At 41.8% G+C, this 25,471-nt stretch overlaps 1 protein-coding gene across 6 annotated transcripts in view; it reads right to left on the bottom strand.

Annotated features, from left to right (window-relative positions):
• Nucleotides 1-970: 970 nt before the first annotated feature.
• Nucleotides 971-25,471, bottom strand: part of LOC124554016 (speckle-type POZ protein-like) — a 125,421-nt gene continuing 100,920 nt past the window's right edge. The window contains exons 5-6 of one of the 6 annotated variants that reach the window (XM_047128042.1): nucleotides 16,134-16,179; nucleotides 971-1,987 (exon numbers count right to left, since the gene is read on the bottom strand). In XM_047128042.1, the coding sequence (XP_046983998.1) occupies nucleotides 16,134-16,179 (46 nt within the window). In that variant the 3' untranslated portion in view covers nucleotides 971-1,987. Of the gene's footprint in view, nucleotides 1,988-4,567; nucleotides 4,726-8,653; nucleotides 10,217-12,791; nucleotides 13,086-16,133; nucleotides 16,180-25,471 lie in introns of those variants that run through there. The other 5 variants (XM_047128044.1, XM_047128043.1, XM_047128040.1 and 2 more) reach the window with 5 other exon arrangements.

Raw genomic sequence — 25,471 nt, 5'->3', positions numbered from 1 at the left:
TGCTACTGAAATTTTAATTCCTGAATATTACTTTCCAATTTCATCCCTAAGTCTGATAAAAACGTTAATTAACAACTGCTTGAACTGGGCCATCCGCCACTGTTCTTATTTTTGTTTTCTCATTTTATTTATTCCTCTGACGTTTTCTTCCAGTTTTATGCAGTCGCGATGAGGGGAATGTTTAAGTGTTTAGCGAATTCAGAACTCAACAAAAGTGTGTGCATCGAAAAACTCAAAATCCTAATGGAAGTTATAACTCCCTGATAGAAAAACCATGCCCCCAGACAACAGTCGTTCCCAGAACTCTGATAAAGTTGCAGCATATGATGCTTGCTCAGTTCCTACAGATGCTAGCATTTGATCCAGTACCTTTCACACTGTCTGTATTGAAGGGAGTCGCTAACAGGAAAATTGATGCAGCTGACATTATTGTTACTAAATTTAAAAATCAGGTTAACCTATGAGGACAAGTAAAGCAAAGACTGCTCGATTATGAAGAGGAGAGAGGATGTGGTTTGCACTAGTGCACCCAGGTAAGGTCTAATACAAACACTGTCAAATCTTTGATTCAGGATTCCTTAACTTACATTTTGGCAAATTTATGTACTATTTAGTACTTAAATTTGGCAGCAATTAGTCAATACTATAGTCAAATATTCTGGAAAAGGAATTTTCATTTACTGCAATAGTAAGGCATTTATGCAAGAGAGAAGCCATAAGATTTGCTATGTTTTTTCCACAGAAATTTGGAGAGGTGTAAAAATCTAGCAAAAGAAAATATCAATTTCTGTTCCACAGATATTTGTAATAATGGTATGTCAAACCTAGTACGAAAATGCATTTACTTTGTCCTCACAGATTTTTCAAAAAAGGAAAATTTGTAGTCACCTTATTGAATAAATTTACGTTATTTATTATTGAAAACGAATAACTTCAACAACCATGAAAACGTATGTGTTTATCCATCTAATATTCCCTAACGACTGTGCCAAATTAAGTTACTTTACTTTGAAAACTTTGGACGTAATAAGGGTTTTTATTTTTTTCTCTCAAAGTATTCCAACTTCGCGTACATCCACGATTAATTATACTGGCAGAGTTCATGACAAAGCAGGAAGTGGTAGACATGGAATGAGTGACCACACTGTTGGTACTGTGTGTACAGGGGTGTAGGCATGGGGGACGATGAGTGGATCGAACCACACCCACTCCCCCTCCTCGAGACCTGTGAAGATCTTTTTTTCTTTTTTAACACGTTTTTATTAGGTCGCTTTCTTGTCTGTCTCATACTTACATCCCAATGAGCTGCAGATGAGAAACTTCCAAAGTATAAGGGGCATTCAAAAAGAAACGAGCCGGAGGCGTCATTACAGAAACCACTACCTGTATGTTAGAAGTATTGACCCTGGCTGTTGAGACTTGTCCCACTGTGACTGTGAATGGCTGTCTCATAAAATTCCCAGGGCTGCGGTGTTAACCAGTTCCTCACGTACAGCTGGACGTCGTCGTCCGAGGTGAATCATTTGCCCCTAGGCTCACGTTTTTCTTTGAGCAGGATGGCCCCCTTCCGATCCACTTCCTGCAGCATGGGACATCAGCTAATGCCCAGCATTACTCGACCACCATTCGGCAAGCGATCAAATCGAAACGACCAGGCAGTGTCACCCGCGGGGCCATTATGCTCCACGACAATGCAAAGCCTCATACGGCTAACACAGTCATGGCACTCCTGCAGAAATTCAAATGGGAGGCTCTCGGCCACCCTCCATGCAGTCCCACCTCTCTCCCTGTGATCACGCCATTTTTGGTCTCCTTAAGAAGGTTCTGAGGGGCAAATGATTCACCTCGGACGACAACGCTCAGCTGTACGTGTGGAACTGGTTCACATTGCAGCCCTGGGAATTTTATTAGACAGCCAGTAAAACAGGTTCTGGCGAAAAGTTTGGAATTAGAAATGTTGTGAAGATGGAGTTGTCAAGGCAGGAACCTGAAAAAATAAAAGTTCCATCTTGTTTACCACACATGCCAGAAGTACATCATGCTTATTAGAAGACATTAAAAACAGCTGAGCAGTCCAAGACAAACGACGAGAGCAGTGACAGTGAACTTTGAATACCACTATTTAGTGTTTTCAGATATTAAAACTGTTAAATTTAATTACATTATATTAACGATTTTATGTAGACGTAGTTGCGGATGCTTACTGTCACGAGATTGTTTTTTCTTGGTCATTGCTTATAACAGCATTTACGTCACGCAACCACACTAGTTAAATGCAAGGCCCCAATTCATGATTATTAAATATGGCTAAAAAGTGCCTGAAATTTACATCACAAACGAAAGTGCTAGGCTCAGAACCCACGCAATATTTTACGACCTAATTTCTAAACAATACGTGGATTTATTCAGAGAAAATTGTAACAGAATTTAATTAGAAAAAAATAATTTTCAAACACAAGACGCCATACCTTGGCAGTCCTGGCTGAGTCGGAAGGCCTGTGGGAAATGAACATTTTTAATGTACGAGGTGCATTCAAGTTCTAAGGCCTCCGATTTTTTTTCTCTGGACTGGAAAGAGATAGAAACATGCACATTGTTTTAAAATGAGGCCGCGTTCATTGTCAATACGTCCCAGAGATGGCAGCACCGTACGGCAGATGGAATTTTACTGCCAGCAGCGAGAATGAGAACTGTTTTAAATACTTAAAATGGCGACGTTTTCCTTACTTGAACAGCATGCAATCATTCGTTTTCTGAATTTGCGTGGTGTGAAACCAATTGAAATTCATCGACAGTTGAAGGAGACATGTGGTGATGGAGTTATGGATGTGTCGAAAGTGTGTTCGTGGGTGCGACAGTTTAATGAAGGCAGAACATCGTGTGACAACAAACTGAAACAACCTAAGGCTCGCACAAGCCGGTCTGACGACATGATCGAGAAAGTGGAGAGAATTGTTTTGGGGGATCTCCGAATTACTGTTGAACAGATCGCCTCCAGAGTTGGCATTTCTGTGGGTTCTGTGCACACAATCCTGCATGACAACCTGAAAATGCGAAAAGTGTCATCCAGGTGGGTGCCACGAATGCTGACGGACGACCACACGGCTGCCCGTGTGGCATGTTGCCAAGCAATGTTGACGCGCAACGACAGCATTTCGTCAGTTGTGACAATGGATGAGATGTGGATGCCATTTTTCAATCCAGAAACAAAGCGCCAGTCAGCTCAATGGAAGCACATAGATTCACCACCACCAAAAAAATTTCGGGTAAGCGCCGGTGCTGAAAAAATGATGGTGTCCATGTTCTGGGACAGCGAGGGCGTAATCCTTACCCATTGCGTTCCAAAGGGCACTACGGTAACATATGTATCCTACGAAAATGTTTTGAAGAACAAATTCCCTCCTGCACTGCAACAAAAACGTCCAGAAAAGGCTGCGCGTGTGCTGTTTCACCGAGACATCGCACCCGCACATCGAGCTAGCGTTACTCAACAGTTTCTTCGTGATAACAACTTTGAAGTGATTCCTCGTGCTCCCTGCTCACCTGACCTGGCTCCTAGTGACTTTTGGCTTTTTCCAACAATGAAAGACACTCTCCGTGGCCGCACATTCACCAGCCGTGCTGCTATTGCCTCAGCGATTTTCCAGTGGTCAAAACAGACTCCTAAAGAAGCCTTCGCCGCTGCCACGGAATCGTGGCGTCAGCGTTGTGAAAAATGTGTACATCTGCAGGGCGATTACATCGAGAAGTAACGCCAGTTTCATCGATTTCAGGCGAGTAGTTAATTAGAAAAAGAATCAGAGGCCTTAGAACTTGAATGCACCTCGTAATGAATAACATGGTATCTGCATTTTACATTCACAAGTAACATGGTATCCACCATATAATTGGTCTCAATGTGTTATGTATTGTTTCTTTTTTCTAACTAAAAAGATTTATTTCCATTTTGTAACCTCAACAGTGCATTCCTTAAGGGAGGCAGGACATCAAATGGGCCGACTTTGAGCAGGAGAGGCACCACAGGATATTTTAATTTCCAATGTCTATACTTTTGCAAATCCATAGAACTTTGTCAGCATGACCAACTTCTTTAATTTATGAAAAAAATTAATGAGCCGTTAAACTTCATGTTTAGAAAAAACTAATTTTGTAGTTAATTATCTCAATTTTTACCACAGTTTTACATAGACTTGGAAAATTCTAGAGTTTCATACACCTGTAAGTATGGTTTGCATCCTGTGCAAAAATTATCGAAGAATCTGTTACTTACGAACAAAAGTGTATACCTATAGCAACAAATGCAGCCAATAATAAGTCAATAAATGATGAAATTTCACATGTAAAAAAAATTATTCTGCTATGTTTTTAAACTTACACTGCTATTAGTGTGAATTCAGAATCCTTCCTGGTCATTCTGACAGTTTTATGAATTTATTTGTAAAAGTATACACAGTGGAAACTGCTGCTCCAAGTCGGCCCCTTTGATGTCCTACCCTCATTAATGTTCAAATACTTAGTTAAAACTTGAAGAAAAGATGTAACATAGTAAAATGTGTAGTTATATTTTTATGAAACTGCATATTCTAATATCTCCAAAGCACTAAAATGTCAGTTACGGTGTTTTATGCCCGAGCTCCTCATTTCATTCCCCTTGTCCCATGTAGGCAAGGGGTGGGATGTCAGCGGATACAAGTCGCCACTCTTCAGCCATATGGAAGCAAAACGCTTAAAACAGAATATAAAATTGGACATGAAAGTTGACAAAATGTATGTTTATCATAATAAAGACATATATTCACTTGCATAATGTAAAACATGAAAGGTAGATTTGCTGATCAATTAATATATATGGCAAGTGAATGTTTCACAAAAGATAAAAGACAGAGGGACAGCTACATAAGTTAAAAAAGTGTTGACTGATAAAGGTAGCAACACAGATGACTGACATGAGGAGTGAGCTTAGACTGCCAGGAAGAGGATTATCACTGGAATGTAGCAGTTCAGGTAAGGTGTAAGAGAGTGTTTGTTTGGGCGGATCTTTGGAGGAGGAATTTGGGGGAGTGAAGAGGGATGCTGTTCCAGACCAAGGCTTAGGATGTGAGTGGAGAGGAAGGGAGGGGGGGGAGGTTCTTTTCGATCTGGTAGGATGGGTGTACATCAGTATATCAGGGCAGATATCATAGTAAAGTAAGGGAAGGCGATTAATGTTTCATTGGGAGAGGACATAGAGAGTGTGGAGGTGTAGCATTGGGGAATGTGGTGGCAAAGGTGTGGCAGTATACCAGGAGCAGTGAGCAGGGAGGAAACTAAGGGGTGGGTAGTGTCGAGTTCACGGGTAATGTAGGATATTCGGAGGTGTTCAAGGTGGAAGAGGAAAGTTGGTACACAACGCGGGTGAGGGAGGGTAAGCAAATTCGAAAGCCTAGATGGAGTCTACATCTACATGACTACTCTGCAATTCACATTTAAGTGCTTGGCAGAGGGTTCATCGAACCACAATCATACTATCTCCCTACCATTCCACTCCCGAACAGCACGCGGGAAAAATGAACACCTAAACCTTTCTGTTCCAGCTCTGATTTCTCTTATTTTATTTTGATGATCATTCCTACCTATTTAGATTGGGCTCAAAAAAATATTCTCGCATTCGGAAGAGAAAGTTGGTGACTGAAATTTCGTAAATAGATCTCGCCATGACGAAAAACGTCTTTGCTTTAATGACTTCCATCCCAACTCGCGTATCACATCTGCCACACTCTCTCCCCTATTACGTGATAATACAAAACGAGCTGCCCTTTTTTGCACCCTTTCGATGTCCTCCGTCAATGCCACCTGGTAAGGATCCCACACCGTGCAGCAATATTCTAACAGAGGACGAACGAGTGTAGTGTAAGCTGTCTCTTTAGTGGACTTGTTGCATCTTCTAAATGTCCTGCCAATGAAACGCAATCTTTGGCTCGCCTTCCCCACGATATTATCTATGTGGTCCTTCCAACTGAAGTTGTTCGTGATTTTAACACCCAGGTACTTAGTGGAATTGACAGCCTTGAGAATTGTACTATTTATCGGGTAATCGAATTCCAACGGATTTCTTTTGGAACTCGTGTGGATGACCTCACACTTTTCGTTATTTAGCGTCAACTGCCACCTGCCACACCATATAGAAATCTTTTCTAAATCGCTTTGCAACTGATACTGGTCTTCGGATGGCCTTACTAGACCATAAATTACAGCATCATCTGCAAACAACCTAAGACAACTGCTCAGATTGTCACCCAGGTCATTTACATAGATCAGGAACAGCAGCGGTTCCCAGGACGCTTCCCAGGGGAACACCTGATATCACTTCAGTTTTACTCTTTGATTTGCCGTCTATTACTATGAACTGCGACCTTCCTGACAGGAAATCACGAATCCAGTCGCACAACTGAGACAATACCCCATAGGCCCGCAGCTTGATTAGAAGTCGCTTGTGAGGAACGGTGTCAAAAGCTTTCCGGAAATCTAGAAATATGGAATCAACTTGAGATCCCCTGTCGATAGCGGCCATTATTTTGCACGAATAAATAGCTAGCTGCATTGCACAAGAACGATGTTTTCTGAAAGCATGCTGATTACGTATCAATAGATCGTTCCCTTTGAGGTGATTCATAATGTTTGAATGCAGTATATGCTCCAAAACCCTACAGCAAACCGACGTCAATGATATAGGTCTGTAGTTCGATGGATTACTCCTACTACCCTTCTTAAACACTGGTGCGACCTGCGCAATTTTCCAATCTGCAGGTACAGATCTATCGGTGAGCAAGTGGTTGTATATGATTGCTAAGTAGGGAGCTATTTTATCAGTGTAATCTGAAAGGAACCTAATCGGTATACAATCTGGACCTGAAGACTTGCCCGTATCAAGCGATTTGAGTTGCTTCGCAACCCCTAAGGTATCTACTTCTAAGAAGCTCATGCTAGCAGCTGTTCGTGTTTCAAATTCTGGAATATTCCATTCGTCTTCCCTGGTGAAGGAATTTCGGAAAACTGTGTTCAATAACTCCACTTTAGCGGCACAGTCGTCGGTAACAGTACCATCGGCACTGTGCGGCGAAGGTATTGACTGCGTCTTGCCGCTTGTTTACTTTACATACGAGCAGAATTTCTTCGGATTTTTTACCAAATTTCGAGTCAGTGTTTCGTTGTGGAACCTACTGAAAGCATCTTGCATTGAAGTCCGTGCCAAATTTCGCGCGTCTGTAAATTTTAGCCAAACTTCGGGATTTTGCGTTCTTCTGAACTTCGCATGCTTTTTCCGTTGCCTCTGCAACAGCGTTCGGAGCTGTTTTGTGTACCATGGGGGATCAGTTCCATCTCTTACCAATTTATGAGGTATGAATCTCTCAATTGCTGTTGCTACCATATCTTTGAGTTTGAGCCACATCTCATCTACATTTGCATAGTCAGTTCGGAAGGAATGGAGATTGTCTCTTAGGAAGGCTTCTAGTGACACTTTATCCGCTTTTTTAAATAAAATTATTTTGCGTTTGTTTCTGGTGGATTTGGAAGAAACAGTATTGAGCCTAGCTATAACGACCTTGTGATCACTAATCCCTGTATCAGTCATGATGCTCTCTATTAGCTCTGGATTCTTTGTGGCTAAGAGGTCAAGTGTATTTTAGCAACCATTTACAATTTGCGTGGGTTCGTGGACTAACTGCTTGAAATAATTATCGGAGAAAGTATTTAGGACAATCTCGGAAGATGTTTTCTGCCTACCACCGGTTTTGAACAAGTATTTTTGCCAACATATCGAGGGAAGGTTGAAGTCCCCACCAACTATAACCGTATGAGTGCGGTATTTATTTGTTACGAGACTCAAATTTTCTCTGAATTGTTCAGCAACTATATCATCGGAGTCTGGGGGTCGGTAGAAGGAGCCAGTTATTAGTTCGGCTGTAAAGTATAACCTCCACCCATACCAATTCGCACACAGTATCTACTTCGACTTCACTACAAGATAAACCACTACTGACAGACCCAAACACTCCACCACCAATTCTGCCTACTCTATCTTTCCTGAACACCGTCTGAGACTTTGCAAAAATTTCCACAGAACTTATTTCAGGCTTTAGCCAGCTTTCTGTACCTATAACGATTTCAGTTTCTGTGCTTTCTACTAGCGCTTGAAGCTCAGGGACTTTCCCAGCACAACTACAACAATTTACAACTACAATTCCGACTGTTCCTTGATCCAAGCATGTCCTGTATTTGCCATGCACCCTTTGAGATTACAGCCCACCCCGTACTTTCTCGAGGCCTTCTAACCTAAAAAACCGCCCAGTCCACGCCACACTGCCTCCGCTACCTGTGTAGCCGCCAGATGAGTGTGGTGAACTCCTGACCTATGCAGCAGAACCCGAAACCCCACCACCCTATGGCGCAGTCCATGCAGAGAGTGATAAAACGATGGAGGAGCGGAACTCCATGATACATTTAAATATAAAGGCCATCATTTTAAAGGAAGACAATATGCATTCTTTAAATTATTTTTCAAACAAAGCAAGCAACTATCAACTAGCTGGTATCACATGTGGGCCATGTCAAAACAACCAAGACATTAACATAAATAACATATTTTCTAACCATGTTGGATGGAGTGGGGATGGACAGGTAGGGGAGGGGATAAGGGGTCACTAAGGGCAGGGAAATGGCAGATGAGGCGGGTGAGGGGTGAGGAGGAGGTGAGTAGTACAATAGGGAAGGACTGGTGGGTGGAGGAACTAGGGTACTTGAATTAACTTCGCCAGACAAGTAGAATAAAACCCACCAAATAGGGGCTTCAACAGATTAGAGCGAAATCCAATACAGCGTCTTGCAAGTTGTACTCATGCTGAGCCTTCTAGGTGCCCATGTGAACTGTAGAAGCTCATCCACATGAGCTAACGACATTTCATGGTGCAGTCGTAACTACAATGTGTTCAGAAAACATCAGTCAGTATCAACAGTTTAAATATTTTGATTGTTGTAATATGTGAAAATTTAAATTCTGTAAGTCATTACTGAGAAATGTAAATTTTGGGGCAACTCCACCTCAGAGCCTTTAACTATGACCTATACCTACTCTTAAATGTGTCTTGTTCTGAAATTTTTACCTATCTGTCCCATATATACTGAATCACAATCTATGCACATTAACTGGTATATGCCTGCTTTGTTGATATCTTGTATGGTATGTTGGATGTTTTTAATCTTTTCTGTGGTGTATGTTTTATTCTGTATGCCACATGTCTTCCTTGCATTCTCTGTTTGTGGGTTATTTTGTTATCAAATCTCAGTGTGTGTCTTGGTTTCCTTTAATTTGTGGTTTTTTGAGCTCAGTTTTTATTAAGTTTTCAGTCTACATTTTTCGATGCAAGCTGGTTGCCCACACTGTTGGTAAGTCTCATAGGATTTTAACTGCAACACCTCAGTCCGTTAGCTGACCATGTACTGTCCCCAGCTGATAGGTCAGAAAAGCAAAATTAGTTTCTGCCAGATTTAATTACACATTACCCACGAGTATCTCTTATTACTGTCTAAAGCTGCTTGTTAACCCCTTCAGCATGCTTATTAAATGCTTCAGCTTGCTTAATAGTTGCTTTACCTCATCTGTCTATTTTGCAGTTATTGCTTTCAGTCTGACTATAAATCCTTTTAATACCCATTAACATCGACATGACAACATCTAACTGATTTGAGAAGTGCTACCAGACTTTCCAGAATGTATTTTAGATCTGCAGTGGAGTGTGTTGATTTGAAACTTTCTGGTGGGTTAAAGCTGAATGCTTGGCGGAGACTCGAATGCAAGACCTCTGCAAAACAGATTCTGGGCTGTACACCTGGTCCAGTACACAGTTTCAAATTCTGGAGCGTTTGGCGCATCACTTCCCTGAGTAGCCTTTGTACATTAGATTGAAATAAACACCGGTTCAACTGTTGTGGAAACCTTTTGAGGTTTGCCTTTAGGCATTCACACTGTGAGCTTCACCCTTAGGGTGTGTTTGCACCTGTGCGACTCGCGCCTAGTCGCCGTGTGCCTGTGCTTGCCTGACACACAAGCAGAGGCATGCATGTAGGTCCATGCCTGTTCCTCGACATCTGGGGGTGCGGGTGATTCCATTTACACCTGTGTTCACACTGGGCGCTTCTGGTTCCATGTGGGGGCAGGCTGCAGCCACACGGTGACTAGCTGTAAGGCACACACATGTAAACACACCTTTAGTACAGCTTTTGAAGATTGCAGCAGAAGGCAGTCTCTAACATACAACAACAATTTTGATACAAGGATTATGTGGGCCTGCAATAGAAGCACTTTTAAGCGCCATGTGGGGGGGTAAAAACGGCATCTGTGGAAAGGTGTTTAAATATTTAAAGCCAAGCAACATGAAATACTCAAGAGTGGAAAAAGTTATTTTTTTTTCACAAAATCTATTGAAATCCAAGCCACATATATCATTACTATTGCCCCTGACTGCCAGGTTGTTTCCATAAGAGTGTGCAAAAATTTAACAGGAGAGAGGATGCTTCACTGAGCAACTTGAGCCAGGGGACATGGGGTCCAAGAAGTCCGCTTAAGAGGAGTAGTAGTAGTAGTAGTAGTAGTAGTAGTAGTAGTAGTAGTAGGTATTCTGCCTTAGGGCAGGTCTTGTCATGGGTTTAGCCTCTTCCACTTTTGTCTGTCCATAGCCAGTCTTTTCATATCTGAATATTTGTTTCCTTTGATATTGTCCAGCATCTTCTCTTTCCCCTTCCCTTTTTCCCGCCGCCACTCCTATTCCTTCCTTCAATAAACAGTCCCTCCTCAAACAATGTCCAATCCAGTTCTGTTTTCTCTTTCTAATGACTTCAGCATGTTTCTTTCTTCTCCAGCTCTTCTTAGCACTTTCTCATTCCTTACTCGGTCTTCCCATTTCGCTTTTTCCATTCTTCTCCTTATCCACATCTCAAGTGCCTCCAATCTTCTTTCCTCAATGTCCAGGTCTCCACACCATACAGTGCAACGCTCTAGATGTAGCACTTGGCAAGTCTTTTCCTCAGATCTTTGTTTAGCGGTCCACAAAGTAATTTCTGTATCCTGTTGAAGCCCTCTGCTACCATTACAATTCTTTTCCTAATATCTATTGAGCAATACATATAATCCATTATTACACTTCCCAAGTAATTGAAGTTAATCACTTGCTCTATTTCCTCTCCCCATATTTTCATACAGCATTTTCTGCTGTTTCCTCCAGTTACCATGCTTTTCTTTTTCTTCTTGTTAATCTTCATTCCGTATTCTTCTAATTGTGTGTTTAGATCATCTAACATTTGTTCCATCTCTCTTGCACAATCTGTCATCACAACCATGTCGTCTGCAAATCTTGTACACTCCACACTCTGACTCCCTGTACAAACTCCTCTCCTTCCATCAAAACTTTCATTAATAATTTCCTCCAGATAGGTATTGAACAGTGTTGGTGATAAACAACAACCTTGTCTTACACCTGTTCCCAGTTCAATTTCTTCACTCGTCACACCACCTATTCTTACTCTTGCTCTATGGTTGAAATATAAATTTCTAATTAGCCGTCTACCCCTCCAGTCAACTCCATGTTTCCTTAGGATTTCCATCAGTTTGTCCCATCTGACAGTCAAAATCTTCCTCAAGATCAACGAACACAACATACACCTTCCTTTTCTTCTCCACGTACCTCTCTCCCTTATCACTCTCAGTCGCCCAATGGTATCTAGTTCCCACTCCTTGCCTGAAACCAAATTGTTTATCTCCTATTACGCAATTCAGCTTTCCATATAGCCTTCTGTTGAGCGTCGTTGGCAAGACTTTGGCTGCATGCGATATCAGGCTCACTTAAGAAGATAAGAAGAATAAAACCACATTATTGTGTACATTTTTATTTACTTTAGTTACAGGTAACTGCGAACACCATTATTGACATAATGAACATAACATTCGCACTTTATCTTACAAAATGTGCTGAAACTGACGGCCACAAACTTCAATGCAAGCTGACATCGACAAAGAAGATTCTGACTCACCCTGACAAATATCCCTGGTGTGTTTCGAATCACATCACAGGCAGCTACAATTCCAGCAACTAATTCCTTCTCATACACAAGTATCTTTAGCAACAAATTTTAGGAAATCGTTCCCTGTACAGCCTCACAGCAGTGAGAGCATTGTGATGTCCTTTCCCATAGACAAGATGGATGCCTGTGGGCTCCACTGCTGCTTCATCATATTGTTCTGTACGTCTCTACATAGCACTGAGTAATGAATGGGTTTGTCGTTGATTCATAGCACATTCTGTCATGGAACAATTTAAATACCATACAACAGAGCCACCTTATGGCAAGTAAAATAAACAAACCAGTATCATGACTTTTTAGCAATCAGGCTCATCGTCTGTTTCCTTGCAGGAAATAAAGAATGTTCAAGTAAATTAACAGCACAGTATGCGTAAACTTGTACACATTAGTTGTAAATAATCTGGAAACAGTAATGCTAGACAAAGTGGTAGACAAGGTCACTTCCATATCTCTGCAAGCTGGCTTCTCTGATCCCAGGTTCCCTATGTCAAACTGTTCTCTTTGTCCTGCAACATCTTTGCATGCTCTTACAAAAACACCCTGTATACTTCACACACATCACATTAGCCATAACATGTAAGTTCATTTTTGTGCTTAGTTCTAATGTAACAAAAAGAACAGTCATTAAACCTGTTGCAGAATTCAAAAGGGTGATGATAAAAATAAAATTAAATAGCTCATTTTGCACTGTATAATGTTATGTACATAATGAATGACAAGAAAAAACTATCACAGAGTCAACAGTGAAGATGCTACTCTGACATGGAGAGCTTGAATACAGTGGTGAAGAAATGGTGAGCCACATTAGACAGGTCAGGAGGCTGATTGTCCAAACGCAAGTCACACTGTTGTTGGAAACCTCATGGTCATCGGTGATGACAATGGCTCCTTTGATCCTCACTGCTCCACACCAGGCGAGAACCATGATCCTTCACTTGAAGTCACCTGCAGAGTTTCCAGTTGATAGTCCACTAATCGTGGGTAAAAAAATGTAACATTGAATTAAAATTTTCACTGCAATCATTTTTTTATTATTTTGTTTCATACTTAGTTGGAAATGATAAATATTTTTTACCACATGTGCACCTAATTTTTAATATATTTTAAATTAGAGACTAACTGAACTAGAAAGAATTTTGTGCCAACCATACAGATCCTCTTACAGATCAATACTCACTACGCAAATCCTTATCGGGCAAGTAAGTTGTAAAGCAAGCTTAATGAGATATCTTGAGGACATACTCTTTACTGAACACCCTCTACTTTTCAGTGTGAGGAATATCTTTTATTAATTGTACATGTGCATCAGATTTTAGTGTACATTGGGTGACAAAAGTGATGAGATAGCAGTAAGCACATAACAAGATGGCAGTAATAATGAATACACAAGGTATGTAGCAAAACAACAGTGCATTGGTGGATCTGTGATTTTTACTCAGGTAATTCATGTGAAAAGGCTTCCAATGTGATTACAGCTGCACAGTGGGAATTAATAGACTTTGAAAAGACCAGGGAATGGTACTTTGAGCTAGATGCATGGAACATTCCATGTTGGAAAATGATGATGTTATGGTCTTCAGACCAGAGACTGGTTTGATGCAGCTCTCCATGCTAGTCCATCCTGTGCAAGCTGCCGCTTCTCCGAGTATGTACTGCAACGTACATCCTTCTCAATCTGCTTAGTGTATTCATCTCTGTCTCCCTCTGTGATTTTTTCCCTCCACACTTCCCTCCAACAACGAATTAGTGATCCTTTGATGCCTTAGAACATATCCTATCAACAGATCCCTTCTTCTAGTCAAGTTGTGCCACAAATTCCTCTTCTCCCTAATTCTATTCAGTACCTCCTCATTAGTTACATGAACTACCCATCTAATCTTCAGCATTCTTGAGTAGCACCACATTTCGAAAACTTCTATTTTCTTCTTGTCTAAACTACTTATCGCCCATGTTTCACTTCCATACATGGCTACACTCCATACAAATACTTTCAGAAACGACTTCCTGACACTTAAATCTATACTCGATGTTAACAAATTTCTCTGCAGAAACGCTTTCCTTGCCATAGCCAGTCTACATTTCATATCCCCTCTACTTCGACCATCATCAGTTATTTTGCTCCCCAAATAGCAAAACTCCTTTCCTACTTTAAGTGTCTCATTTCCTAATCTAATTCCCTCAGCATCACCCGATTTAATTCGACTACATTCCATTATCCTCGTTTCGCTTTTGTTTATGTTCATCTTATATCCTCCTTTTAAGACACTGTCCATTCCGTTCAGATTCTCCTCCAAGTCCTTTGCTGTCTCTGACAGAATTACGATGTCATTGGCGTATCTTCTCCATGGATTTTAATTTCTATTCCGAACTTTTATTTCCTTTAGTGCTTGCTCAGTGCACAGATTGAATAACATTGGGGATAGGCTACAACCCTGTCTCATTCCCTTCCCAACCACTGCTTCCCCTTCATACCCCTCGACTATCATAACTGCCATCTTGTTTCTGTACTAATTGTAAATAGCCTTTCGCTCCCTGTATTTCATCCCTGCCCCTTCAGAATTTAAAAAGAGAGTGTTGCAGTCAACATTGTCTAAAGCTTTTTCTAGGTCTACAAATGCTAGAAACGTAGGTTTGCCTTTCCTTAATCTATCTTCTAACGAAACGTCTTAGGGTCAGTATTGCCTCACATGTTTCAACATTTCTACAGAATCAAACCGATCTTCCCTGAGGTCGGCTTCTACCAGTTTTTCCATTCGTCCGTAAAGAATTCGTTTTATTATTTTGTGGCCGTGACTTATTAAACTGAGAGTTTGGTAATTCTCGCAGCTGTCAACACGAGCTATCTTAGCTATTCGAATTATTATATTGTTCTTGAAGTCTGAAAGTATATCGCCTGTCTCATGCATATTCCTCACTAGATGGTAGACTTTTGTCAGAACTGGCTCGCCCAAGGCCGTCAGTAGTCCTAATGGAATGTTGTCTACTCCCGAGGCCTTGTTTCGACTTAGGTCTTTCAGCACTCTGTCAAACTCTTCACACACTATCTTATCTCCCATTTCATCTTCACCTACGTCCTCTTCCATTTCCATAATATTATCCTCAAGTACATTGGCCTTGTATAGACTCTCTACATACACCTTCGACCTTTCTGCTTTCCCTTCTTTGCTTCGGACTGGTTTTCCATCTGAGCTCTTGTTATTCATACAAGTGGTTCTGTTTTCTCCAAAGGTCTCTAGTTTTCTGTAGGCAGTATCTACTTACCTCCTAGTGACAGTGGAAAGTGTTAGGAAGTCAATATTATGAGAGCCACATTGTTGAGGAGACCAAATTTCAGGTATTGCCTCTCACCACGGACAAAGTTCTGGCCGATGTCCTTCACTTAATTACCGAGAGTATCAGCTTTATCATAGTTGTCAGTGCTGATATACACGCAATACTGCATGAAATAACTGCAGAAGCCAGTGAGGGATGTATGACCAACATATCCAGTAGGACAATGCAGCAAAATTTGGGTTTATGGGCTATGGCAGCAGACGACCGACGCGAGTGCCTTTGTTAACAGCACGATGTCGCCTACAGCACCTCTCCTGGGCTCGTGACCAAATCAGTTGTATCCTAGATGGCTGGAGGAACGTGGCCTGCTCAGATGAGTCCCTGTTTCAGTTGGTAGGGTTCAAATGTGGCGCAGATCCTATGAAGCCGTGGATCCTAGTTGTCAACAAGACACTGTGTAAGCTGGTGGTGGCTCCACAATGGTGTCAGTGCATTTACATGGAATGGACTGGGTCCTCTGGTTCAAATGAACCAGTATTGATTGAAAATGGTTGTGTTCAGCTACCTGGAGATCATTTTCAGCCAGAGTTCATGTTCACAAAAAAAGATGGAATTTTTATGGATGACAATGCGCTATGTCACTGGATCACAGTTGTTTGTCACTTTTGAATACATTGTGAGAGCAGACAATGATCAATGTTATTACTAATAGTTATTATTAAAAACAGTCTTGACCACAAACTTACTTATTCTGGTAACCGGGTTCGACCTCGCCTGTGGTGATCTTCAGACCTACAAGTCAAATAGAAAATCTGATCAGAGGGCTACATACATTATAGAAAATTATATAGGACTACAAAGTCATAAAACGATGGATTACGAAAATGCCATATGAGCAGGAGTCTCCTTCTGGTGGCAAATCACTTCTCGATAGAGCAGTGCACGTGATACACTCTGAGGGTTACATTTCAAACAATTTGAAAATATTACATAATGTACCAAAAGGGCTTCTGCTAAATACTTAAGAAGAAACTGAAATATATTCACTTTATAAAAGTAAACCGTTATCTGTTTTAAATGAGCAGCTTGAATTCAAAGACAAACTTTCCTTTGAGCTTTTTTGACGATTTGCTTTAGAATGCTCACTCTTCTCTCATTTGTTAATAAATTTTTGAAACCATAAAACATTTTACACTTTGTAACCTTTATTATTTTGCCAGATATTATTTTATGACAGACAATGTGTTTTTAGAATGTTTACTTCTGTCTTGCTTTAAGACTGCATAATGCAAATTCAAATCCTTTTAATATTTTGATACTACGGCTCGTAATATTGTATTTTAAATTCCCTCTACTTCCTGACTAACGGTATATACACGATTTCTGTTTCTATATTTGTTTCATAAATAGTTTTTATATACTTATGTGCAAGTGATCTTATTCTATGATAACAGTCTGTCTCATAAGTTTCAGCCACTTCAGTTTTTCCTTTTCTTTTACATTTTATGAAGAAACAAAAGTTAATATAAAATGTTAGTATGTATATAATGTTGTGCATATATTTTATTGACCAATAATGCATGTCACATGCTTCAGTGTTTGTCACAGGTACCTGTTAATTTCGTACCTTACAGTGTCATTGTTTTATTCTTAGTCTTCTAGTACAATTTTTTTACTTTAACTATATTTTTGTTTATAAGACTGTCATGTAAAACAGAACATAGGAATGGCCTTTAATATTGTCACATCTAACATTTGTAATACATATAGGAGCGTCATAGGCAGTATTTTAAGAATATGCGCAAGTACCGTGCGCTCTCTATTACGTTCTTTCTCAGTTTTCATCTGCAAGAACTAATTATTATCTATCAAATAATCTATACAAATGGATGTTTCTTGTTAAATTGTATCTGTGCAGCAGTTACTGCAACACGCCAGTTAACGATTTTTGCAGCCTCCTTCATGGAATGCTCCCTGCTAGAGCGTCTATCGTTTCATAACAACATGCTGCTGTTCATGGTACGTATCGATATTAGAACTACCTCGTTGGAGAGTAGCCGGCTGCCGCATCTCTGAGCGAGAGCGAGAGCTGTCCCTCAACTAGGAGTGTCGGCAGTCGCGCTCTTAGAGACCGCAGAGGCGAGTGCAATCAGGGAGCCCTCAGCTCGAAAATCCCCCCTGGGTTTGTCACCACCCAGTAGAGCCCTTCCACCCCCAGCACAACTTCCACTTGCAAGTGCATCTAAAGTCAGAAAAGCGCCACAGAGCTTCGACTGCTACTTCCGAAAGGTCAAATGGCTCCGAGCACTATGGGACTTAACTTCTGAGGTCATCAGTCCCCTAGAACTTAGAACTACTTAAACCTAACCACCCTAAGGACATCACACACATCCATGCCCGAGGCAGGATTCGAACCTGCGACCGTGTACATCTACATGACTACTCTGCAATTCACATTTAAGTGCTTGGCAGAGGGTTCATCGAACCACAATCATACTATCTCCCTACCATTCCACTCCCGAACAGCGCGCGGGAAAAACGAACACCTAAACCTTTCTGTTCCAGCTCTGATTTTTCTTATTTTATTTTCATGATCATTCCTACCTATGTGGGTTGGGCTCAACAAAATATTTTCGCATTCGGAAGAGAAAGTTGGTGACTGAAATTTCGTAAATAGATCTCGCCGCGACGAAAAACGTCTTTGCTGTAATGACTTCCATCCCAATTCGCGTATCATATCTGCCACACTCTCTCCCTTACTACGTGATAATACAAATCGAGCTGCCCTTTTTTTGCAGCCTTTCGATGTCCTCCGTCAATCCCACCTGGTAAGGATCCCACACCGCACAGCAATATTCTAACAGAGGACGAACGAGTGTAGTGTAAGCTGTCTCTTTAGTGGAATTGTTGCATCTTCTAAGTGTCCTGCCAATGAAACGCAACCTTTGGCTCGCCTTCCCCACAATATTATCTATGTGGTCTTTCCAACTGAAGTTGTTCGTGATATTAACACCCAGGTACTTAGTTGAATTGACAGCCTTGAGAATTGTACTATTTATCGGGTAATCGAATTCCAACGGATTTCTTTTGGAACTCGTGTGGATCACCTCACACTTTTCATTATTTAGCGTCAACTGCCACCTGCCACACCATACACCAATCTTTTCTAAATCGCTTTGCAACTGATACTGGTCTTCGGATGACCTTACTAGACGGTAAATTACAGCATCATCTGCGAACAACCTAAGAGAACTGCTCAGATTGTCACCCAGGTCATTTATATAGATCAGGAACAGCAGAGGTCCCAGTACGCTTCCCTGGGGAACATGTTATACTTTGTAACCTTTATTATTTTGCCAAATATTATTTTATGAATGACAATCTGTTTCTAGAATGTTTACTTCTGTCTTGCTTTAAGACTGCATAGTGCAAATTCAAATCCTTGCAGTATTCTGATACTACAGCTTGTAGTATTGTATTTTAAATTTCCCTCTACTTTCTGACTAACGGTATATAGAAGATTTATGTTTCTATATTTATTTCATAAACAGTTTTTATATGCTTATGTGCAAGTGATCTTCTACAGTAACAGTCTGTCTCTTAAGTTTTAGCCACTTCAGTTTTTCCTTTTCCTTTACATTTTATGAAGAAACAAAAGTTAATATAAACTGTTAGTATGTATATAATGTTGTGCATATATTTTATTGACCAATAATGCATGTCACGTGCTTCAGTGTATGTCACAGGTACCTGTTAAATCCGTACCTTACACTGTCACTGTTTTATTCTTAGTCTTTTAGTACTATTTTTATACTTGATATTTTTGTTTGTAAGACTCATGTAAAATAAAACATAGGAATGGCCTTTAATATTGTCACATGTAAAATTTGTAATATATATATGAGCGTCATAGGCAGTATTTTTAAGAATATATGCAAGTACTGTGCCCTCTCGATTACGTTCTTTCTCATTCTCATCTGCAAGAACTAATTATTATCTATCGAATAATCTATACAAATGGATGTCTCTTGTTACACCTTGAAATTATATCTGTGCAGTATTTACTACAACACGTCAGTTAACGATTTTTGCAGCCTCCTTAATGGAAAGCGCCCTGCTAGAGCGTCTATCGTTTCCATAACATGGAACGTTTGTCTATCGATATTACAACAACCTCGCTGGAGAGTAACCTGTTGCCACATCTTTGGAATGGCGTCTATACTTAATACGGCAACCAGAAGCTTCTAAATGGTTCTCCAACAGGCCCAGAGAAGGCAACACATGTACTGTCGAAAAGATTTTTACTTTTAATTTTAGGTTTAATATTTTTACATATTTTATGTGACAATAGCTGTTGAACCAGCTAAGTTCCACGTATTTTTATGTTTCATTCTTGCCATTGTTCTTTTAATTACGAACTTTTTCGTTGTTCTTTGACTTAACCCATTGGTTAGCGATGACATCATTTTGTTATAAGTGGGCGGAGCCTCTAGTATATAAGTAAGACTGTAAGTAGGCTGTTTAGGTTTTTTTATTGGTAACGCCACGTAGCGCTCTGTATGAAAATCACTGGCTGTGCTGTGTGCAGTCTGTGGCTAGTTTGCATTGTTGTCTGCCATTGTAGTGTTGGGCAGCGGCAGCTGGATGTGAACAGCGTGTAGCGTTGCGCAGTTGGAGGTGAGCCGCCAGCAGTGGTGGATGTGGGGAGAGAGATGGCGGAATTTTGACAGGGGATGATCTGGATGTCTGTCCATCAGAGACAGTAAATTTGTAAGACTGGATGTCATGAACTGCTATATATATTATGACTTTTGAAAACTATTAAGGTAAATACATTGTTTGTTCTTTATCAAAATCTTTCATTTGCTAACTATGCCTGTCAGTAGTTAGTGCCTTCAGTAGTTAGAATCTCTTATTTAGCTGGCAGTAGTGGCGCTCGCTGTATTGCAGTAGTTCGAGTAACGAAGATTTTTGTGAGGTAAGTGATTTGTGAAACGTATAGGTTAATGTCAGTCAGGGCCATTCTTTTGTAGGGATTTTTGAAAGTCAGACTGCGTTGCGCTAAAAACATTGTGTGTCAGCTTAAGCACAGTCTTGTATAATTGTTCTAAGGGGACGTTGCAAGACGTGCACTTTTACGTTTTTTTGATACGCAAACTTAGCGGCGCAGGGTTCCCCGGCGGGCTCGTACGTCTCATACACTCATATCTCACGGACAGGAGTTTCAACACCAACGTGCAGGCTAACAATCGACACGACATGGTATCCAGGCAGGAGTACCCCAAGGAAGCATCCTAGGGCCCTTACTGTTAAACCTCTACATTAACGACTTCCCAGCTACACACAACACGACGGTGGCAATCTACGCGGATGACACCGCCATCCTTGCGCAAGATTGGAAGCCGTCTAACATTAACTCACGACTACATACTGCACACAGAACGGCGAAGCCTTGGCTGGTGAAGTGGCGTGTTAGAGTAAACGTCGACAAGTGCGAGGCCGTTCTGTTCACTACAAGACCGAAACAACTGCGTAAACATCAGCACTGCAATCCAATAACACTACACACACGCCCAATACGTTTCCGCGAGAAGGTCAAATACCTCGGTGTCTGGCTGGACAGGAAACTACTCTGGGGGGACCACATTCAACACGTGACCAACAAAGCTAAGGCGAGGCTCAAACAACTCTACCCTATGCTTAACAGGCGTACCACACTGAACAGGAGGGTGTCTAGGTCCATGTACATGACACTTATTAGACCCCTGATGACGTACGCAGCCCCCGTCTGGGGATACGCTGCGCCAACTCGCCTGCGCCGTCTGCAGCTCATACAGAACAAAGTACTCTAAATCATAAGCAATGCTCCACGATACACACGCATCGCGGACCTTCACCGGGAATACCGGCTAGATACTATCTTGCAGGTATTCAAAAAACTCTCCACACGACTGTACAATAACACGAGACACTCGCGCAACCCGTTTATCCTTTCTCTGGGTAACTACGACCACAACCATAGATGGAAGCATAACAGACCAAAGACACTACTGGCTAGGAACTAAACATCTATGGTCCATAGAACGCTAACACGACAGTACTGGCGAGCCCCTGCAACACAGCTACTACTGGCAACCCCAGATGCTCGACCAGCCGAAAAACAGCCAACCGCAGGGAAACCGTACTGTACACAGCACGCAAACCAACCACACACACACGCTACACTGTCTGTGAGCCGACCTATGACCGATCGCCCACTAATGTACAACGACCTTGAACTGTTGCAGGGACGCAGCAACTGCAGCAAGCCCCGCAACGAGCTTCCGCAACGACAAAGGTAACGATGCACGATACCTCGAACTAACACAACCACACCTTGCATGCACTGTCGCAGATAGCGAGCCGCTACTGCCTTTACTACCCGTCCTACTGTCGCTGAGGTTTTTTTCCCTTGGCGCTTGCCTTGGCACTTTTTTCGCTCTGCCCTTACAACCGCTACCCTTCGATCGCTTTCGTCCACTTTCTATGTCCTGATGGACCATTTTAATGAGTAATCTAACCAAGACGCATGGAAAACACAGCTAGCATCCTGTGACTCCTGATTCAAAAACCAACATGTTATGCAGAGGTGACAGTAGAACTTTTGGTTTGGTCACCACGTTGGTGTGGGCCTGGAGGGGCCCCATCCTTTGTTAAAATGCTCTTTCTAGCAGTGATTTACCACAAGAAGGAGGCTCCTGCTCATACAGCACTTAGGTAATTGATCGTTTTATAACTTTGTAGTTGTATGTAATTTTCTTTAATGTAACTACCCCTCTGGTCAGATTTTGTATTTGTCAAGTATGAAGATGACCACAGGCGTGGTCGAAACCGGTTACTAGAACAAACAAATTTGGGATCAAAACTGCATTTAATAGTGACTGTTACAGTTCGTGGTTTTAAGAACATTCTGGGCAGTTCGACATGCATCCCACTGATCAATTAGGGTACATAATCGAGCGGTCAGTTAATGCACAAAATCCTGCACCAACAACACTTTCATAATTACGGGTGGCTATAGAGGCAGTATGGCTCAGTGTTTATGTGGAGGATTCCTACGACTTGTTGAGCTCATGGCGCGTCGAGCTACTGCAGTTCACTGGGCAAAAGTAGGTCCGACACGATATTACGAGGTATCCCATGACTTTTGTCATCTGTCTGTATAATAGGTGTCTCTCGTAGCATTCATCAGGTGTATTTTCTCTGGAGTTTCGGGAAATACTGCGAATTCTACTTTTGTAATCTGTAGCTGGAGTCATCCCAAAGAAATATTGCTAATCATATATTTCATGTGAAGATCACTCTCTACGGAATGCAGTTCTTTTGTTTCTTGTCGTAAACAAAATGATTTTAAAGCGGAATATTACGTGTCCTTTCGACGAAACGGTCCCAAATTAGTCAAGTGTGATGTTCCTTATACAGGTACGAGTGTTGGAACTTAAATAGTGGCAATTGTTTATTCACAACCGACACAAAAGAGTTACATGTTTGCACCTGTTACTGTCCTTCAAAGTAGTCACCAGCTTTGTGTAGAATCTGTCTGGTCAATGGTGGCCGAGCAACTGGCTCGTCACAATTCACCAGTCACTAATCTTGATGAACTGTGGTATCGTGATGAAGCTGCATGGGCAGCTGTACCTGTACAAGCTCTGTTTGACTCAATGCCCAGGCGCATCAATGCAGTTATTACGGCCAGAGGTGGTTGTTCTGGGTACTGATTTCTCAGGATCTATGGACCCAAATTGCGTGAAAATGTAATCACATGTCAGTTCTAGTATAATATATTCGTCCAATGAATACCCGTTTATCATTTGCATTTGTTCTTGGTGTAGCAATTTTAATGGCCAATACTGTACTAATATAGAGACGTATGTATGAAAAATGTATGCAGTGCGCAGTGGTAACGCCAGTTCCTGCCACTTGGATGGGTGGCCATCCGGGCTGCTGAGCGCTGTTGGCAGATGGGGTGCACTCAACCATTGTGAGGGGAAACTGAGGACCTACATAATTGAGAAGTAGTGGCTCCGGTCTCGTAAACTAACAAATGACAGAGAGCGATGTGGTGACCACATACCCCTCCATATCCGCATCCAGTGACGGCTTTGGGCTAAGGATGACACGGCGGCCGATCGGTACCACTGGGCCTTCATGGTCTGTTCGGATGGAGCTGAGTTTTTTAGTGCCCGTGTGTAGATACGTGTGTTTCTTTTATTTTGCTGTAAGTCAAATCTGAGAGCGTGCATTATGTTTTCTAATCATATTTAAAGAAACGCCTCGATCATTTTGTGCAGAAGTAGAACTTTTGGTATTCCTCTGGCTCATGTAGAGCAGTTGTAGTACGCAGTCTAACCAAAAACCTCCTTCGTTCCATATGCAGTGGTACAATTCCCTGTTCCTTGTACAGGGTTTCAATGACTCCTACATTATGAGCCTTCAGCGTCTTGGCAGCTGTAAGAGACACATGACGCTCAGTCTCTAAAATGTGATGGGGTTGTGACTGTACTCCTTAAGGCCGCCTGACGTTCTGCATCCAAGTTCCAGCAGACATGAGATTCCTCTGAGGTGTGTTGTATTCGAATAGCTAACAGCTTGTACTCATCATTTTGATTTGCAGCTTCTTGTGTTGGCCGTTTTTGGAGTTAAAAATTGCTGGATGTGAGGTCCGCCAGTTGTGCAAAACACCGTTTTTTCTCAGTACCCAAACATGTTTCGGCACCACTGTGCCATCATCAGTGGCTTTTCGTTTTTATCTGTTCTGTAATGTGAACGTTTTTTGTTAAATGATTATAAAATTATGTGCATCTTTAATTCAAACAATAGATCGTTTCTTTTTGTAAATACGTTTACATTTGGTGTGCATGAATTTTTCTGGATCACTTGTGTGTTAATTACTACAAGTAGCTTGTCTTCTGCAGCCAAACGATGTTGATGAGAAAGTTTTTTTCTGGGAGTTAACCTATCTTCTAGAATGTAATTTAGTTTGTCGCCATGTTTTCACGCCTATATTCGTTTTTACTTATGTTTTCGTGTGGCAAGCACTTCCATTCTCCGCATCATGCTGAGGTGTTGTGATGTGCACGTAACTATGACAAGTATTTTCCACAAATAACTGAGAAAAAACGGTGTTTTGCATAAATGACGGACCTCACATCCAACAGTTTCAACAGCTTGACCTCTCTCAGAACGATGTGCCAAATCACACTTAACTTTGGGAGGGTTATAGTAATAGTTTTGAAAAATGGTTGTCGGGCTTACTGACCGATTTTATTGTTGTATCTCTACCAAAACTCTTTAGAAATACGAGGTGGTGCAACAGTTAAATAGCATGAAATGAAATGATCGTGTGGCATTGTTGCGGGGGAGTTCGGCCGCCGTGCAGACGTCTTATTTCTGGTGACGCCACGCTGGGCGACTTGCGCGCCGGAGATGATGAGAGGATGTTGAGAACAACACAACATCCAGTCCACAGGTCGAGAAAACTCATAATTCGGCCTGGAATTGTCAGATCGTCAGCGAGAGCGTACCGCTAGTTCCTGGTACTACTAAGGCAAGTACACTGTTCACTTGTTACATATTTTTACGCGCTTCAGACAGGAGTGACTGCAGTAATGGATAGGAACTGTGATTGTTGTGTACAGATGCGAGCTGAGTTGGCGACCCTTCGCCCACAGCTGCAGGCGGCGTTGGCTTCCGTCACACAGCTTGAGGCTGCTGCCAGGGGGCGTCACTGTGGGGGGATCGAACGCAGGGATGCGAGGGACGTCGAGCACGTCCCACGAGTCCTCCGATCGGTCCACTGCTGTGACCCCCCGGGTACCGCCCGCACTGAGGTTGACCCCTCACCTGTGGTCGAGTGGGATATCATTCCAAAGTCTGGCAGACAGCGAAAAACTTTCCGACGGGCCAATCGTAGGGCCTCCCCAGTTCGTCTGACGAACAGGCTTCGGGCGTTATCTGTGGCTGACGCTGTCTCTGAGCCGGATGTAGTCGTCCACTCTTTTCCAGAGGAAGCTTCTGGGCCTGCAAGGTCTGGGCACAGGGGGTG

Source organism: Schistocerca americana, chromosome 11 (genome assembly GCF_021461395.2).
Source record: "Schistocerca americana isolate TAMUIC-IGC-003095 chromosome 11, iqSchAmer2.1, whole genome shotgun sequence".
NCBI classification, from domain to species: Eukaryota; Metazoa; Arthropoda; class Insecta; order Orthoptera; family Acrididae; genus Schistocerca; species Schistocerca americana.
Note: the sequence above shows the minus strand (reverse complement) of the source record. Positions and strands in the feature narration are given on the sequence as shown.